The 19,923-nt window shown below is 53.0% G+C and overlaps 1 protein-coding gene across 1 annotated transcript; it reads right to left on the reverse strand.

Annotated features, from left to right (window-relative positions):
- Positions 1 to 353: 353 nt before the first annotated feature.
- LOC129715370 (leucine-rich repeat and fibronectin type-III domain-containing protein 4-like) lies at positions 354 to 11,880 on the reverse strand. Its single transcript, XM_055665250.1, has 2 exons — positions 10,380 to 11,880; positions 354 to 1,871 (listed from the first exon to the last, which is right to left on the reverse strand). The coding sequence occupies exons 1-2, from the start codon at positions 11,870 to 11,872 to the stop codon at positions 1,097 to 1,099; spliced, it is 2,268 nt and encodes a 755-aa protein (XP_055521225.1). The 5' UTR covers positions 11,873 to 11,880; the 3' UTR covers positions 354 to 1,096.
- Between the last annotated feature and the right edge of the window lie 8,043 nt (positions 11,881 to 19,923).

A 19,923-nucleotide genomic window follows, 5' to 3' on the forward strand; every position in this document is an offset into this window, starting at 1 on the left:
AGTCCTTTCAGGTGAGGCAGAGGTTCACTTGCACCTCCTCCAACCTCATCTACTGTATCCGCTGTTCAAGATGTGGACTCGTATACATCGGCGAGACCAAACGTAGACTGGGCGATCGTTTCGCTGAACACCTTCGCTCAGCCCGGCCTGGACCTTCCTGATCTCCCGGTTGCCAAACACTTTAACTCCCCCTCCCATTCCCACACTGACCTTTCTGTCCTGGGCCTCCTCCATTGTCAGAGTGAGGCCCAGCGCAAATTGGAGGAACAGCGCCTCATATTTTGCCTGGGCAGCTCACACCCCAGCGGTACGAACATTGACTTCTCCAACTACAGGTAGCCCCGGCATTGCCGCCCCCCCTCTCTCTTTTTCCACCCCTCCCCCACCCAAGTCGCACCAGCTTCTCGTTCTCACCCAGCAAGCAGCAAACAACAGCCTGTTTCCCTGTCCTTCATTACTTAGTTTGCCTATCTTCCATTCCATGTTTCTGTGTCTCTCCACATCTCTCCTTCCCCTCCTTCCCCTTGACCAGTCTGACGAAGGGTCTCGGACCCGAAACGCCGCCCATTCCTTCTCTCCAGGAGATAGATGCTGCCTGTCCCGCTGAGTTACTCCAGCATTTCTGTGTCCCACACAGGGCGAATGGACCAGTTGTACAGGCCAGGACAAGTTGTACGCAACCAGGCCTGGCTCCCGTTTTTCCCCCTTCCATGCAGGCCTGTTTGTCGTGCTCTCCGTCCGAGGCGAGAGATCAGGGTCCATTAAAGCCGCAGTGTGGCCTTTAGGGCTGTTCTTGGCCTTGAGAGGCCTTGTCCGTCGAGCGTCCATCTTCCCACGGCGTCCATTTTAAGAGGCGAGGGAGCACCAGTCCTCATTCCAACAGAAAACGACGGGGAAAGGCGGCAAAGCTTCTCCCTCTCCCCCCCTCACCCAGAAAACATCCTCTTGGGTCCAAACCAACGGCGGGGCAGCCACAATATCCCACAATATGTGGTGGCAGGATATCCTTGAACAAAATGGCGTCCTCCTCCTTCTCCCCTCCAAGCTGAGGAGAAGATGGAGATGGAGATGGAGATGTGGGGGGGGGGGGTGCGGCTTAGACGATGCTCTCCTCCATCTCGCCGGAGCTGCACAGGGTGGTCCGGTTGTCCACCAAGCCGTAGCCGTCATCGTGGTTGTTGCCGCCGCCACCGCCGGCCAGCTCCACCAGCGTCCCGTGGACCGACTGGCTCCGCTTAGTCCAAATGGCGCCGAAGCTCTTGGCGTAGCCGTGGCAGGCGGCCGCCTCGCCCATGTCCAGCGAGCAGCTGCGCTTGGCTTTGGGGAGCAGGAGGAGCCGTGGCGGTGGTGGTGGTGGCCGGGGTCGGTCTCGGTCTCGATCACGGTCCCGTCCGGGGCCCGATCCCTCGGCCACGCCTCCTCGCTTCCCCCTGACCCTGGGTCGGAAGCGCTTGCCCCGTTGATGGAGGGCGGAGGAGGATGAGGGGGGAGATGATGCCAGACTCACCGCCACCTTGGTGTTGACCGCCGCCATCGCGCCGTTAGTCTGTGAGTGGACGTCGCTGACTTTGGGCGGCTGCCCCCCGCCACCACACAGCCGGTACTTGACCAGGGCCCCCACGGTGAACAGCAACAACGCCACCACCACCACCCCGCCCGCTGCCACCGTCAATGTACCGCCCAGCAGGCGGGCGTGGAGCGGGTGGCAGTGCGGGTACTCCTCGCTCGTACCGAACCGGGCGCAGCCCACCACCGCCGTGGCTGCCAGCTGCGTGGCAGCGTCTCCGTGGATCGCCAGCACGCACAGGTCGTAGTCCACACCCGAGATCAGGTTCCTCAACGCAAACGCTCGGCTGCTCGACGGGATGATCCTGGAGGGAGGAGGGAGAGGGATGGAGAGGAGAGAGAGAGGGAGAGGGAGAGAGAGAGAGAAAGGGAGAGAGAAGAGAGGGAGAGAGATGGAGAGAGAGATAGAGATAGGGAGAGAGGGAGAGAGGGGGAGAGAGAGAGAGGAGAGAGAGAGAGAGATAGAGAGAGAGATAGATAGATAGATAGGAGAGAGAGATAGAGGTAGATAGAGGGGGAGATAGAGAGAGAGGGAGGGGATATATATATATATATATAGAGAGAGAGAGAGAGAGAGATAGAGAGAGGGAGAGAGAGAGATAGAAATATATATATATATATATATAGAGAGAGAGAGATAGATAGAGAGGGAGAGATAGATAGAGAAAGAGATAGATAGAGGGAGAGAGAGAGGGAGAGAGAGAGATAGAGAGATAGATAGAGAGAAGAGAGAGAGAGAGGGAGAGAGGGAGAGAGAGAGAGGGAGAGGGAGGGAGAGAGTGAGGGTGGAGAGGGAGAGAGAGAGAGAGAGAGAGAGAGACGTTACTACTGGGGTCAATGTGTGATATCAGCACAGTACAGTACAGGAACCAATAGCCATTCATTGACCAGTGACCACAGACATAGACAAATAGGGCCATTCGGCCCTTCGAGCCAGCACCGCCATTCAATATGATCACGGCTGATCATCCAAAATCAGTACCCCGTTCCTGCCTTCTCCCCATATCCCTTGATTCCGTTAGCCCTAAGAGCTAAATCTAACTCTCTCTTGAAAACATCCAGTGAATCGGCCTCCACTGCCTTCTGTGGCAGAGAATTCCACAGATTCACAACTCTCTGGGTGAAAAGGTTTTTTCTCATCACAGTCCTAAATGGCCGACCCCTTATTCTTAACATAGAACCATAGACTGTAGACAATACACCACAGTACACAGAACATGGACATAGACCGTAGACCTAGACCAGAGGGCCAAGTCCATAGATCACAGGATATAGACGATAGGACGGTGTGCAGTTACGGTTTTCAATTTGAGGAAGGACATCCTTGCTATTGAGGGAGTGCAGCGTAGGTTCACCAGGTTAATTCCCGGGATGGCGGGACTGTCATATGAATGGAGCAGCTGGGCTTGTATACACTGGAATTTAGAAGGATGAGAGGGATCTTATTGAAACATATAAGATTATTAAAGGATTGGACACGCTAGAGGCAGGAAACATGTTCCCGATGTTGGGGGAGTCCACAGAACCAGGGGCCACAGTTTAGGAATAAAGGGTGTGCCATTTAGAACAGAGATGAGGAAAAACATTTTCACCCAGAGAGTTGAGAATCTGTGGAATTCTCTGCCACAGAAGGCAGAGGCCAATTCTCTGGATGTTTTCAAGAGCTAGATAGAGCTCTTAAAGATAGCGGAGTCAAGGGATATGGGGAGATGGCAAGAACGGGGTACTGATTGGGGATGATCAGCCATGACCACATTGAATGGCGGTGCTGGCACGAAGGGCCGAATGGCCCCCTCCTGCACCTATTGTCTATTGTCTATTGACATACGCCATGGAACAGTACAGTACAGGGACCCGCCTTCATAGACCAGAGAACATAGAGTCTTTAGACTTTAGAGATACAGTGTGGAAACAGGCCCTTCGGCCCATCGAGTCCGGACTGGCCAGCGATCAGCCCGTACACCAGCACTATCCTACGCATTCGGGACAAGTTACAATTTTACCGACAAACCCGCACGTCTTTGGAGTGTGGGAGGAAACCATAGATGAGGGAGGAAATCCACGCTGGTCACGGGGAGCGCGTGCAAACTCCGTACAGACAGCACCCGTAGTCAGGATCGAACCCGGGTCTCTAGCGCTGTGAGGCAGCGACTCTACCGGGAATTGGGACAGGGACTATCGCAACGTTTACGAAACATTTAGACAGGTACATGGATAGGGCAGGTTTAACGGAATATGGGCAGGTGGGACTAGTGTAGATTGGTGCGGGCAAGTTGGGCTGCAGAGCCTGTTTCCACGCTGCGTGACTATGTGACCCTCTGCCTCTAATGATCCATGCAAGGCAAAATCCATTTTGCAGACTGTTAAGTACCGTTACATTAATAATATCGGCAGGTCAATATGATGAGATCAAACAAATAATCAAATCAGCGAGGAATGCTATTCATCACAGCTGTAGACTCAAACTGAAAGAAGCCTCTCTCTCTCTCTCTCTCTCTCTATGGCTCATTGCAATATTTAGCAGGAGAACTAGGGTTGCCAACTTTCCCACTCCCAAATAAGGGGCAAAAGGTCAAAATACGGGACAAGGGCGTTCCCGTACGGGACAAACCTATTTAGCCCGATATACGGGATGTCCCGGCTAATACGGGACTGCTGGCAACTCTAATGGGAACACAGAATAGTCCAGCACAGATACAAGCCCTTCAGCCCACAATGCTGTGCCGTACCTGATGCCTAGTTCATCAGCCTGCCTCCACCACCACCCCTGGCAGCGAGTTCCGGGCACCCACCACCCTCTGTGTAAACAAAACCTGCCTCGCACATGTCCTTTAAGCTTTTCCCCCCTCTCACCTTAAAGCTGCGCCCTCAAGTTTAGCTTAGTTGAGAGATAATGTGTGGACACAACCCCTTCGGCCCTCCGAGTTAGCACCGACCAGAGATCCCCCTGCTCACTAGAACCACCCTGCACACTCAGGACAATTTATATACATATTTTAACCAAAGCCAATGAACCTACAAACCTGCACGTCTTTGGAGTGTGGGAGGAAACCGGAGCACCCGGAGAAAACCCACACGGTCCACGTACAAACTGCATACAGGCAGCACCCGTGGTCAGGATCGAACCCGGGTCTGCGGCAACTCTACCGCTGCGCAACCCGTTGATATTCTGGATACACGGTGATCTCCAAATACGGGCGGCACGGTGGCGCAGCGGTAGAGGTGCGGCCTTACAGCGCCAGAGGCCCGGGATCGTTCCTGACTACGGGGGGCTGTCTGTACGGAGTTTGCACGTTCTCCTCGTGACCGGCGTGGGTTTTCCCCAGGTGCTCCGGTTTCCTCCCACACTCCAAAGACCCGCGGGTTTGTGGATCGATTGGCCTCGGCAAGAATTGTAAACTGCGCACGATAGCGTTAATAGACAACAGGTGCAGGAGTTGAGGCCATTCGGCCCTTCGAGCCAGCACCTCCATTCAATGTGATCATGGCTGATCATCCCCAATCAGTACCCCGTTCCTGCCTTCTCCCCATATCCCCTGACTGCGCTATCTTTAAGAGCCCTATCTAGCTCTCTCTTGAAAGCATCCAGAGAACCGGCCTCCACCGCCCTCTGAGGCAGAGAATTCCACAGACCGTAATGTGCGGGGATCGCTGGCCGGCGCGGACTCACCTCTAAACTAAACTGAAATCAAGACGCCAGGTGGTATGTTTTTCACATCCAGTTCAGTTTGAAGAATGGGAGCTGATTTTTCACACGCCAATGCTCACTTGAAGTCCAAGCTGATTAAACCATTCAAAAATCTCTCAGGAGTGAAAAGATGTCGGCAGCCGAGACATCCAAACAGATGCTGTTGCCATCGGTAATGACTTGGCCTTGGTTGAATGATCAACTTCAGCAGCCCTTTTCAAACTTCACACTTCGATTACCGTTAGACAAAAAAAAAAATTCAATCTAGAATTATCTTAAGGGTCAGGACGTCTCGGAAAGCAATCTCTAAAAGAGCGCTGGAGTTATGTAATGTGTTTTAACAGTTCCCACATTTACTTCATGACTCTGTTTTTAGTTCAATCTGTGGTTTGGAGATGGAGTGTGGAAACAGGCCCTTCGGCCCAACTTGCCCGTGCCAACCAACATGCCCCACCTACACTAGTCCCACCTGCCTGCGTTTGGTCCATATCCCTCTAAACCTGCCCTACCCATGTACTTGTCCACATGTTTAGTTTAGTTTATGAGACACAGCGTGGAAACAGGCCCTTCGGCCCAACTTGCCCATGCCGACCAACATGCCCCACCTACAGGCCCTCTCATGGATGAACTGAGGGCCCAGGCCAATTTCAATTTTAGGGGCCTCCAAATCAAGATCTAGCAGAGGCCCCTCAATGTTAGACACCCCCAAATCAAGATCCCGTTGAAGCAGGCAGGCATGAGGCCCATGGCCCCTCTGATAGGGCCCACCCCCATCTACACTAGTCCCTGCGTTTGGTCCATATCCCTCTAAACCTGTCCCATCCATGTACCTGTCCAAATGTTTAGTTTAGTTCGGAGATAACGCACAGAAACAGGCCCTTCGGCCCACCGAGTCCGTGCCGACCAGCGATCCCCGCACACTAACACTATCCTACACACACTAGGGGCAATTTGCACTTATACCGAGCCAATTAACCTACAAACCTGTACGCCTTTGGAGTGTGGGAGGAAACGGAAGATCTCGGATCAAAGGCAGCGACTCTACCGCTGCGCCACCGTGCTGCCCTTGTTTCCCCCCTCACCTTAAACCTCTGTGCTCTGGTTCATGGTTCCTCCATTCTGGATGGAAGACATCCGCCTGTCTATACCCCTCATGATCTTTTACACCTCGATAAGATCACCCCTCCCTCATGCGCTCTGGATCAAATCCTAACCTCCCCAGCTCCCCTGTAGCTCAGGCACCCGAGTACTGGCAGCATCTACTCTGCACTCTTTCCAGCTACAGCATGGAAACAGGCCCTTCAGCCCATCCAGCCCATACTGTCCGTCACCGTCATCAAACCGTATCCACTAATCCTGTATATTATAAAACGATGCGACGCATAGATAAGTTTAAGAAAGAACTGCAGATGCTGGAAAAATCGGAGGTGGATAAAAATACTGGAGGAACTCAGCGGGTGAGGCAGCTTCAATGGAGCGAAGGAATAGGTGACGTTTCGGGTCGAGACACTTTCTTCAGACTGATTGTGGGTTGGGGGTGGGGGGCGGGAAGAAGAAAGGAAGTGGGCGGAGACGGTGGGCTGTGGGAGAGCTGAGGAGGGGTTGGGGAAGGAGGGAGAAAGCAGGGACTACCTGAAACTGGAGAAGTCAATGTTCATACAGCTGGGGTGTAAACTACCCAAGCGGAATATGAGGTGCTGCTCCTCCAATTTACGGTGGGACTCACTCTGGATAAGGTCGACAGTCAGAACCTTTTTCACCTCATGAGTAGAATTGTCAAAAACTAGAGGGCACAGCTTTAAGGTGAGAGGGGCAAAGTTGAAAGGACATGTGCGGGGCAGGTTTTTTTTACACAGAGGGCGGTGGGTGCCTGGAACGTGCTGCCAGGGGTGGTGGTGGAAGCAGATACGATAGTGGCGTGATGTGGATAGGAGCGCGGATATCCAGGGATCGGAGGAATGTGGATCACATGCAGGGAGAGGAAGTTAATTTAACTTGGCACGGACATTGTGGACCGAAGGGCCTGTTCCTCCACTGTGCTGTTCTATGCTCCAGACTTTACAAGACCCCCTGTTCTGTAGGTATGGGAAGGAACTGCAGATGCTGGTTTACACCGAAGATAGACACAAAAAGCCGGAGTAACTCAGCGGGTCAGGCAGCATCTCTGATGAACATGGACAGGCAACGTTTTGGGTTGGGACCCCTCCTCCAGACAAACACCAAGCTGAGTTCCACAAGCGCTGTATTTAGGATGAGGTTCCAATCCCCTGTGTCTGTGTATCTAAGGAAAGGCACAAAAATGGCGGAGTAACTCAGCGGGTCAGGCAGCATCTCCGGAGAACATGGACCCCAGGCGACGTTCCGGGTCAGATACGGGACCCTTCTTCAGAATTCAACAGGGTCCCGGCCCGAAATGTCACCTATCCATGTTCTCCAGGGGTGCTGCCTGACCCCTCGGAGTTAGTTCACCACTTTAGTGGCTGCCCCTGGCAAGCCAGCATCCGAAGAAGGGTCTCGACCCGAAAAAGCCACCAGAACTGCAAGCAATTACTCCAAATGCGGCCTAACCAAAGCCCTGTAGAATTGCATCCTAACTTCCTGCAGACACTGGTTTGCAAAGAAAGGCACAAAGTGACGCAGTAACTCTGCAGGTCAGGCAGCATCTGTGGAGAACATAGATAGTGGCGTTTCAGGTCAGACACTTCCTTATCGATGTAGCTCCCACTCCCCTGACATCAGTGTGAAGAAGGGTCTCGGCCCGAAACGTCGCCCATTCCTTCTCTCCAGAGATGCTGCCTGTCTGTCCCGCTCAGTTACTCCATTTTGTGTCTATCTTTGGTGTAAACTTTCTTACACATTTGCATTTCCTTGTCTCTGTATTTAAACTGGTGTTGGTACTGGAACTAGCCTATAATCTGGCTTGGCCAGCTTACAACCCAGCGCTATGACTTTTGATGTCTCTAACTTCAAGTAGCCCTCTCTCTATACCCCCCTCCCTCAACCTAGTCATCGTACTAGTTTCATTGGCGTCCTGCTGAGTTTCACCGTCTGTACAACTCGTTATCACCTCGCCCACAGCCAACCATGGACTAGTTGGGCCGAAGGGCCTGTTTCCACACCGTATCACTCTATGACTCTAGACCTGACTCGACTTTCAGCAGAGAGTTAAGGCCTGTCCCGCCAGCGTGCGATTGCGGTTCGAAGTGGGACCGGCCCCGCGCGGCCCGTACGCCTCAAGCCACCACGTTTGGTCGCGCTAGACGCACGCAATCGCACGCTGGTGGGACAGGCCCTTAAGATATAGTTTTTCAAGGGAGAAATGAACTGGAATTTAGAAGGATGAGAGGGAATCCTATAGAAACATCTCACATTCTTAAGGGATTGGACACACTATTTATGTATCATTTTATTTCATCAGACAGCAAGCAAACCAAAGCTTTTCACCGAGACCTCACGTTTCAAAGAGAGGAGTCTGTGTTTAGTTTGTTGTCACGTGCTCCAAGATACAGTGAAATGATGCAGGGACACGTTTTAAGGCTGCAGGCTGTGGAGGCCGAGACAATGGATATTTTTAAGACAGAGATGGATAGATTCTTGATTAGTACGGGTGTCAGGGGCTATGGGGAGAAGGCAGGAGAATGGGGTTGAGAGGGAAAGATAGATCAGCCCGGATCGAATGGCGGAGTAGACTTGACGGACCGAACGGCCTCTTTGTGCTCCTATCACTTATGAACATAAACAACAGCGCCAGAGACCCCGGTTCAATCCTGACTACGGGTGCTCTCTGTGCGGAGTTTGTACGTTCTCCCCGTGGGTTTTCTCCGGGTGCTCCGGTTTCCTCCCACACTCTAAAACCCACTCGCACGGGTTTGTAGGTTAATTGGCTTTGGGGGAAATAAAACCGTAAATTGCCCCCTGTGCGTGGGATAGCGCTAGTGTACTGGGCGATCGCTGGGCGGCGCCGACTCGGTGGGACGAAGGACCGGCTTACCGCGCTGTTTCTCTAAAGTCTCAAACTCTTTAAGGCGAGGAAAATCAGGTCATGAAGCAGCAATAATGATGAACAGCCAGACGCTAAGACCTCTTGCTGTGCGGCAGTGCCTCTCTTCATCACAAGGGTATGACTGAATTAGACAGGTACACGGACAGGACAGATTTGGAAGGATTACGTACGCAGGTGGGACAAGTGTAGGTGGGACATGTTGGACAGCGTGGGCAAGTTGGGCCGAAGGGCCTCTTTCCACACTGTATCACTCTGACTCTCGACCTGACTTTCAGGAGAGAGTTAGATACAGCTTTTCGAGAGAGAAATTCACTGGAATTTAGAAGGATGAGAGGGAATCCTATAGAAACATCTCAAATCATTAAGGGATTGGACAGGCACGATGCAGGAAAAATGTTCCCCATGTTGGGGGAGTCCAGGACCAGGGGGTCACACAGTTTAAGAATAATGGGTCGGCCATTTAGGACTGAGATGAGGAAACAGTTTTAACCCAGAGAGTTGTGAATCTGTGGAATTCTCTGCCACAGATGGCAGTGGAGGCCGATTCACTGGATGTTTTCAAGAGAGAGTTAGATTTAGCTCTTAAGGCTAACGGAATCAAGGGATATGGGGAGAAAGCCTGCCTTACTGCCTTCTCCCCATATCCCCTGACTCCGCTATCTTTTCCAGCTCTCTCTTGAAAGTGTCCAGAGAACCGGCCTCCACCGAGGCAGAGAATTCCACAGACTCACAACTCTCTGTGTGAAAAAGTATTTCCTCGTCTCCGTTCAAAATGGCTTACTCCTTATTCTTAAACTGTGTGTGTGACCCCTGGTTCTGGACTCCCCCAACATCGGGAACATGTTTCCTGCCTCTAGCGTGTTCAAACCCTTAACAATCTTATATGTTTCAATAAGATCCCCTCTCATCCTTATACAATATATACAGAATACAAGCCCAGCCGCTCCATTCTCTCAGCATATGACAGTCCCGCCATCCCGGGAATTAACCTTGTAAACCTGTGCTGCACTCCCTCAATAGCAAGAATGTCCTTCCACAAATTTGGAGACCAAAACTACGGGTGTGTTGGAGACGAAACGGCATCACAATCGATCTTCCCTGATGAGCGCCCCCCCCCCTTACCTGTAGACCAGGGTGTCGTCCACGGAGGAGTTGTACTGGATCTGGTACATCCACACGGCGTGACGCGAGGCGGGGGCCGTCCAGCGCACCAGGGCGGCGGTCCCGGTCACGTCGCCCACGGACACGGCCCCCTGGCGCTCCCGCCGGCCCTCCGTGCCGTTGACCAGGGGCCGGGTGGAGGTGCTGATGTCCGAGGAGCCGGGGGTGCGTCCGGGGCCGGCGTGCGGGAGCCGCGGGGCGGTGCCGTTGCCGTTGCCGTTACCGTTGCCGTCGCCCCGGTGGGGGAGGGGGATGATCCTCAGCTCGGCCCGGGCCGTCGACTCGCCCGCTGCGTTGGCGGCGAAGCACGTGTAGGCGCCGTCGTCCCCCGCCGTGGCCACCAGGATGTCCAGGGTCCCGTTGCCGTAGGAGGTCACCCTGGAGCAGTTGGACACCATGCGGTCCCGGGGCGAGACCCAGTGGATCTCCGGCTCGGGGTCTCCGATGGCCCGGCACTTCAGCGTGGCCCGCTGTCCCTCTAGCACCCACACCTTGTGTGTGTGTCGTGTAATCAGGGGGGGCTCACACACAAACTCCTCCTCCGGTACCCGCCAGAAGTAGCGGCCCGCTAGGGGGGCCGGCGTGGCGCACGTCTCCATATCATCGTCCCGCGCCAGGCGTCGTAGCCACAGTAGCTGGCAGTTGCAGTGCAAGGGGTTGCCCCCAAAGTTGAGGGCCACAAGCGGGGCGTAGGCGGTGGGGGTCACCAGCCCGGCTTGGGAGCGGGCAAACAGCGGGTCAGGGGGCAGGGTCTGTAGCCGGTTGGAGGTCATGTCCAGCCGCGCCAGCTTGAGCAGCTCGCCGAACGTGCCCGCGTCCACGTGCTCGATCAGGTTGTGGTCCAGGTTGAGGGTGTGCAAGTTGCCCATCCCCCCGATGGCCCCCCACGGCACCCGCTGCAGGTTGTTGAAGGACAGGTCCAGGTCCTCCAGTGTGGCCAGGAAGTGGTCGAAGGCGCTGGCCACGATGCTGGCCAGCTGGTTGTTGTTGATGATCAGGTGCTGCAGGTTGACCAGGCCGCTCAGATTGTCCTCACGCAAGGCCACCAGCCGGTTGCCGTCCAGGTGCAGCGAGCGCAAGCTCTCCAGATCGCCGAAGGAGAAGGGCTGGATGAAGCCGATGGTGTTGCGTGAGAGGGTGAGGTCGACCAGGCCCGACATGTTGAGGAAGTCCTGCTGCTCCACCGTGCGGATAAAGTTGTCCGCCAGGCGCAACTCCACCGTGCGCCGGTCGATGTTGATCGGCACGAAGAGCAGGCCCTTGTCCGCGCACAGCGTGCTGAGCGACTCCGACAGGTTCTGGCACGTACAGTGGAAGGGGCAGCCCTGGGCCCAGGCAACCAGCCCTCCCAACAGCACCAGGCCCAACAACAGCTTCTCCATCGCCCGTCTATCGCTGGCCAACAGTCGTTCCAAGCGAGATCTGTAGAGAAATTGTTGCACTCTCAGTATCATACAATCATAAAACCACAAGAACACAAGTGATGAGGGCAGAAATAGGCCATTCGAACCCATCGGGCCTACTCGCAGAGAGTGGTGAGTCTGTGATCAGCCATGATCATATTGAATGGCGGTGCAGGCTTGAAGGGCCGAATGGCCTACTCCTGCACCTAATTTCTATGTTTCTATGTGGAGTTCTCTGCCTCAGAGGGCGGTGGAGGCCGGTTCTCTGGATGCTTTCAACAGAGAGCTCGATAGGGCTCGTAAAAAAGGGTTTGGACACGCTAGGGGCAGGAAACATGTTCCCAATGTTGGGGGAGTCCAGAACCAGGGGCCACAGTTTACGAATAAGGGGTAAGCCATTTAGAACGGAGACCAGGAAACACTTTTTCACACAGAGAGTGGTGAGTCTGTGGAATCTCTGCCTCAGAGGGCGGTGGAGGCCGGTTCTCTGGATGCTTTCAAGAGAGAGCTCGATAGGGCTCTTAAAAATAGCAGAGTCAGGGGATATGGGGAGAAGGCAGGAACGGGGTACTGATTGGGGATGATCAGCCATGATCACATTGATTGGCAGTTCTGGCTCGAAGGGCCGAATGGCCTCCTCCTGCACCTATTGTCTATTGTCTACTCTGCCATTCAATCAACTCAGCACCCGTAGTCAGGATCAATAGACAACAGGTGCAGGAGGAGGCCATTCGGCCCTTTGAGCCAGCAACGCTATTCATTATCATCATGGCTGATCATCCACAATCAGTACCCCGTTCCTGCCTTCTCCCCCATATCCCTTGACTCCGCTATCTTCAAGAGCTCTATCCAACTCTCTCTTGAAAGCATCCAGAGAACCGGCCTCCACCGCCCTCTGAGGCAGAGAATTCCACAGACTCACAACTCTCTGTGAGAAAAAGTGTTTCCTCATCTCCGTGCTAAATGGCTTACTCCTTATTGCTCATCATACGTTTGTATCACTCCATCACCATCCCCAAAAACAAACAATGGACCATTGTGGGCTCCACCTATCCATTCACTGTCATATTCGTCCTGTTGAGCTTCAATGTCGGTACAACTAGTTATCACCTACCCCATATCCAACAAGGGACCATTGTGGGCTCCACATTTCCTTGTTTATCATCATCCTGGTTTTATTGCCATCCTCTTGAGATAATGAGACATTATTAGGTGCATGGACAGGCCAGCTTTAGAGGGCTATGGGCCAAACCCATGCAGGTGGGACTAGTGTAGCTGGGGTCGGCATGGGCAAGTTGGGCCGAAGGGCCTGTTTCCACGCTGTATCACTCGTTTACTTTTAAGCCAATGAACCTACAAACCCGCACTTGTGGGAGAAAACCGGAGCGTCCGGGAAAAAACCCACGCAGGTCACGGGGAGAACGTGCAAACTCCGCACAGACAGCACCCGTGGTCAGGATCGAACCTGGGTCTTTTCTACACAGAGGGCGGTAGGGATAGGGACCAAACGCGGGCAGGTGGGACTGGTGTAGTTGGTCGGGGTGGGCAGGTTGGGCTGAAGGGCCTGTTTCCACTAGGAATATGGGCCTAAGGTAGGCAGGTGGGACTACCACAGTGACCCTGTGTGTGGGACAGTGCAGCAAAGGGCCGCTAACATGCCTGTACACAGCCGGTTACTCATCCCAATGCTGTCGGCAGAGGCAGCGAGGACCAGCACAGCACACGCTGTTCCAGAATTATTTTTTATTTTCCGAGCCGTTCCTTCATCCATGAGTAATTTGTGGAATGTGCTATTAGTGTCAAGCGAGACGGCTAAAACACACCGTATAACACAGTAATGGCAGTCCCCTTGACTGATCACTTAAAATGGGGAATTATCAACACTCCCCTTTGCAACTGAGAATCTCGGCCACGATCACGGCACAAATGCCCAGAGTATTAGTAGTTTAGCTGTGAGACACAGGCCCTTTGGCCCACCCAGTCCATGCAGACCAGCAACTACAGCAGTGTGTTCAGTTCTGGGCCCCATGGTAGACCATAGACAATAGGTGCAGGTCCCTCTCACCTTAAACCTCCTCTCACCTGGACCCTCTCCAGAGCCAGCACATCCTTCCTCAGATATAGAATCACAGGGTGGAAACAGGCCCTTCGGCCCAACTTGCCCACACCGGCCAGCAATGTCCTAGCCTCAAATCCCTCCAAACCTGGTCCTATCCATGTACCTGTCTAACTGCTTCTTAAACGTTGGGATAGTCCCAGCCTCAACTACCTCCTCTGGCAGCTCGTTCCATACACCCACCTGTGTGGAAAAAGTTACCCCTCAGGTTCCTATTAAATCTTTTCCCCTTCAGATTCAGATTCAGATTCAATTTTAATTGTCATTGTCAGTGTACAGTACAGAGACAACGAAATGCATTGAACCTTCACCTTGAACCTGTGTCCTCTGGTCCTCGATTCCCCTACTCTGGGCAAGAGACTCTGTGCATCTACCCGATCTATTCCTCTCATGATTTTGTACACCTCTATAAGATCTCCCCTCATCCTCCTGCGCTGCAAGGAATAGAGACCCACCCTCTGTGTGGAAAAAGTTACCCCTCAGATCCCTATTAATCTTCCCCCCCCCCCCCCCCCCCCTTCATCTTAAACCTATTAAGAGCGTTTTTATTAGTTAGCGGAAGAAATGCGGGATACTGAGTTGGATGATCAGCCATGATCATATTGAATGGCGGTGCAGGCTCGAAGGGCTGAATGGCCTGCTACTGCACCTAATTTCTATGTTTCTAAGTCTTTGTCTAAAGGAATATTTTAGAAGGAACTGCAGATGCTATAAAAATCAAAGGTAGACAAAAATGCTGGAGAACCTCAGCGGGTGAGGCAGCATCTGTGGAGCGAAGGAAATAGGCAACGTTTCGAAACCCTTGTGGACTGATGTGTGGGTGAGGCGGAGACAGTGGGAAAGGAAGAGGAGGAGCCCGAGGGCTAAGGGAGAGCTGAGAAGGGGAGGAGACAGCAAGGGCTACCGGTAATTGGAGAAGTCAATGTTTATGCCACTAGGGTGCAGACTGCCCAAGCGGAATATGAGGTGCTGCTCCTCCAGTTTAAAGTGGGCCTCACTCTGGCCATGGAGGAGGCCCAGGACAGAAAGGTCGGATTGGGAATGGGATGGGGAGTTGAAGTGCTGAGCCACCGGGAGATCAGGTTGGTTATTGCGGACCGAGCGGAGGTGTTGGGTGAAACGATCGCCAAGCCTGCGCTTGGTCTCACCGATGTAGAGCAGTCGACACCTGGAGCAGCGGATGAGCAATAGATGAGGTTGGAGGAGGTGCAGGTGAACCTCTGCATCACCTTGGGTCCTTGGATGGTGTCATGAATTGTGTATCGACACAAAAAGCTGGAGTAACTCAGCCGGACAGAGAGGAATGAATGGGCAACGTCTCGGGTCGAGACACAGGCAGTCGGGGGAGAGGGAAACAAGAAACTGTACAGGAAGGAACTGCAGATGCTGGTTTAAGCCAGAGGTGGCCTCAAAAAACGCCGGAGTAGAACAACGATTGAAATCTAAGACCAGCTGGGCCGAGAGTCTGCGGAAAGAGCTCCAATCCCTCCCTGTGTAAAAGAGCAACTGTTTCAGGGCAAATGCAGAATGTAATATATCACAAATGGAACTACAAAGGACATGCATTGTCGTGCGTTTGCTCTGATCCCGGAGCTCTGTCAATAGTATATTAAAGTGGCACAATTTCCCTGATAATTGCGATGTCCCAATTTGTAGCGGTGTCTCGGCAGTCAGTGTGTAATCAGCCTCACATTCAGCCGCTCTGCTCCGAACTCCCACTGCAATCACAGCACTTGGAACTGATTGTGCTGGAGTCTTCCCTGTTTCACTCACTGGCGAGCCCTGCACATCAGGCCCAGGCGGGCCTAACAAACCACCTTTCCTTCAGACAAAGGTAGACAAAAATGCTGGAGAAACTCAGCAAGGGAGGCAGCATCTATGGAGCGAAGGAAATAGGCAACGTTTCGGGACGAAACGTTGCCTATTTCCTTCGCTCCATAGATGCTGCCTCCCCCACTGAGTTTCTCCAGCATTTTTGTCTACCTTCGATTTTTCCAGCATCTGCAGTTCCTTCTTAAACATTCCTTTAGACAAAGACTTCTTCTGCTAACTAATAAAAACGCTCTTAATAGGTTTAAGGTGAAGAGGGGTGGGGAGGGGGAGATTTAATAGGGATCTGAGGGGTAACTTTTTCCACAGAGAGGGTGGGCCACTATTTTTTGGAGCGCAGGAGGATGAGGGGAGATCAGTGTACAAAATCATGAGAGGAATAGATCGGGTAGACGCACAGAGTCTCTTGCCCAGAGTAGGGGAATCGGGGACCAGAGGACACAGGTGAAGGGGAAAAGATTGAATAGGAATCTGAGGAGTGACTTTTTCCACACGTACGGTGGGTGTATGGAACGAGCTGCCAGAGGAGGCTGGGACCATCGCAACGTTTAAGAAACAGTTGGACGGGTACATGGATAAGACAGGTTTGGAGGGATTTGGGGAAAACACAGGCAGGTGGGACTAGTGTAGATGGGACACGTTGGCCAGTGTGGGTTAGATGGGCTGAAGGGCCTGTTTCCACACTGTATCACTCTATTGCTGAAACTAAACGAAACATCATTTAAGATATTTGGACAGGTATGCGGATAGGAAAGGTGCAGTGGTGGGACTAGCATAGATGTGGTCGGCATGGACAAGTTGGGCCGAAGGGCCTGTTTCCGTGCTGTATCACTCTCTATCTATGACTCTTAAATCTGAAAACAACAACTGATGATTATGACTATCGGGTGACTCAGCGGTAGAGTTGCTGCCTCACAGCTCCAGAAACCCTGGGTACACCCCAACCATGGGCGCTGTCTGCACGGAGTCGGTACATTCCTCCCTCCGTGACCACGTGGGTTTTCTCCAGGAGCTCCGGGTTTCCTCCCACGTACAGGTTTGCAGGTTGAGTGGCCTCGGTAAAATTGGTGAGCAGGATAGTGTTTACCGTCATCTGTCACGTTCACACCTTACCCTTCCCTATCTCGAGTCTCCCTCTCCCTCCCTGACTCTCAGTCTGAAGAAGGGTCTCTCCAGGGACGCTGTCTGTCCCGCTGAGTTACTCCAGCATGTTGTGCCTGTAAACCAGCGCTTGCAGTTCCTTCCTACACCTCCACGACTAGTGTCCATATCAGGGCCAGCTCATTGAATTTCCCCCTTCATTTCATGAATGAAACGGGCTTGAATGAAATTCCTCCACGGCTGCTGTCAGAAGCTATTTTGACCTTCAAATGTATCCTCGGCAAATGAGAGTAATCCATGCCAATCTGCATGAATTTAACAACATTTCAGCAGTAGAGATCGCGGGGGACACTGTTCGGGTGATTATTTAACCATTTGCTGTTCTGGAGAGTTTTCTCCAGCCCCTTGATCAGTTTAACCCATTGGCCCAGAGGAATGTGAGGAATGGTCTTGTAGAGGTGTACAAAATCATGAGAGGGAATAGATCGGGTAGACGCTCAGAGTTTCTTGCCCAGAGTAGGGGAATCGAGGACCAGAGGGCATAGGTTTAAGGTGAAGGGAGGGGGGGAGAGATTTGATATGAACCTGAGGGGTAACTTTCTATGTGGGTGTATGGAACGAGCTGCCGGAGGAGGCAGTTAAGACAGTAGACAGTAGACGGGGATGTTGCCAGGACTCGAGGGTGTGAGCTACAGGGAGAGGTTGAGCAGGCTGGGTCTCTATTCCTTGGAGCGCAGGAGGATGCGGGGTGATCTTATAGAGGTGTACAAAATCATGAGAGGAATAGATCGGGTAGATGCACATCTCTTGCCCAGAGTAGGGGAATCGAGGACCAGAGGACACAGGTTCAGGGTGAAGGGGAAGAGATTTGATAGGAATCTGAGGGGTGGCTTTTTCACACAGAGGGCGGTGGGTGTATGGAACGAGCTGCCAGAGGAGGTAGTTGAGGCTGGGACTATCGCCCATGACAGAAAGGTCAGTGTGGGAATGGGAGGGGGTGTTGAAGTGTTTGGCAACCGGGAGATCAGGTCGGTCTAGGTGGACTGAGCGCCGAGCCTGCGCTTGGTCTTACCGATATACACGGGTCTACACTTGGAGCACAGTAGATGAGGTTGGAGGAGGTGCAAGTCAACCTCCGCCTCACCTGAAAGGGCTGTAAACCCCGGGATGAGTTGGGTTAGTGTACGATGAGCGTTTGACGGCACTGGGCCTGTACCCGCTGGAGTTTGGAAGAATGAGAGGGGGGATTCTGATTGAAAACTACCGGATAAGGTAACTATCGTCCCTTGTCCCCATAGATCCTGACTAGTTTAGTTTAGAGATACAATGCTGAAACAGGCCCTTCGGCCCACCGAGTCCGTGCCGACCAGCGATCCCCGCACACTAACACTATCCTACACACACACACACACACTGTGGACAATGTACACATACACCAAGCCAATCGACGGGCAAACTTTGAAGTGTGGGTAAATCTCAGAGAAAACACATGCAGGGGAGAACATGCAAACTCCGTACAGACAGCACCCACAGTCGGGATCGAACTCGTGGTCTCGGGCACTGTGAGGCAGCAACTATGCCGCTGTACAACCCAACTCTCGCCTAATCTTGTTATCATTTGCTTATTTATATTTAATGAATGGCCGCCGGCCTTGGAATGTTTGACTTGCTTCAGCGAATACTGTTTTCACACAGTTTGGCCCTGTTTTGTGATCTGCTTCCCACATCCTCACTCCCTGGAGCTGTCTATAGATCTCAGTCTTCCATGCATTCTCTCCGACCGAGCCTCCCATCCTTCCCAGACACCCCTCAACCCCTTGAAGCCAATATCATTATTGTCTCCGGTTTGGGAAACAGGCCCTTCGGCCCACCTGTTCCATGCTGACCAACGATCATACTACCCCACACAGCACTAGGGACAATTTACAACTGTGGCCCAGCCAATCCACCTACAAACCTGTACGTCTATGGGGTGTGGGAGGAAACGGGAGATCCCGGAGCAAGTTCACGGGGAGAACGTGCAAACTCCGTACAGACGAGCGCCCGTAGTCGGGATTGAACCCGGGTCTCTGGCGCTGTGAGGCAGCAGCTCTACCCGCTGTGCCACCGCGCCCTCCATATTGTGGAGGAAGGAATCGCAGATGCTGCTTTACACCGAAGATAGACACAAAAATGCTGGAGTAACTCTGCGGGTCAGGCAGCATCTCTGGGGGAAGTGTTTTGGGTCGGGCCCCTTCTACAGACTGTATTGCCTCAATGGTCATGTAGACTTTAGATTTTAGACATCAGACCCGAGAGTTACAGCGCGGAAACAGGCCCTTCGGCCCAACGAGTCCGCGCCAACCAGCGATCGATTGCCCCATCCGCTAGCATTAACCTACGCACAACTCACACCGAATTTTACACAAGTTCTATGCTATCCCACTTTCTCACCCACTCCCTACACACCAGGGGGCAATTTACAGAAGCCAATTAACCTGCAAGTGCGGGAGGAAACCGGAGCACCCGGAGAAAACCCGCCTGATCACAGGGAGAACGTGCAAACTCCACACAGACAGCACCCGCGGTCAGGTTCAGTCCGGGCGCCCCGTTCCCCTTCCACACGTGCGGGTTAAATCGCCCCCTCATGTGTAGGGAGTGGATGAGAATAACACGGAACGACTGCGAACGGCTGATCAATGGGCGGCACGGACCCGCTGGGCCGAAGGGCCTGTTTCCATGCTGTATCTCTAAACTAAACATTCCCCCTTCTCCCCGCTCTAGTCCGGCAGAAGGTACAGAAGCTTGAAAGCGAGCACCACCACCAGCTTCTTCCCCTCTGTTGTCAGGCTTCCGAACGGCCCTTCCATAAGCTGGGGTGCTGTCCCGATTCACCTCTACCCCATTGCGGACATTGGACTTGGTCCCTGGAACTGGTGCGCTACAATGCTGAGAACTATATTCTGCATTCTGTATCTTCCCTGTTGCTCTACCTGTTGTACTGGAGTTTGTCTTGGTGTATCTGTGTATGGGATATCTGAACTGTCTGGATAGCATGGATGGAGGACAAAGCTTT

This window comes from Leucoraja erinacea, unplaced genomic scaffold (assembly GCF_028641065.1).
Source record: "Leucoraja erinacea ecotype New England unplaced genomic scaffold, Leri_hhj_1 Leri_1141S, whole genome shotgun sequence".
Taxonomy (NCBI): domain Eukaryota; kingdom Metazoa; phylum Chordata; class Chondrichthyes; order Rajiformes; family Rajidae; genus Leucoraja; species Leucoraja erinaceus.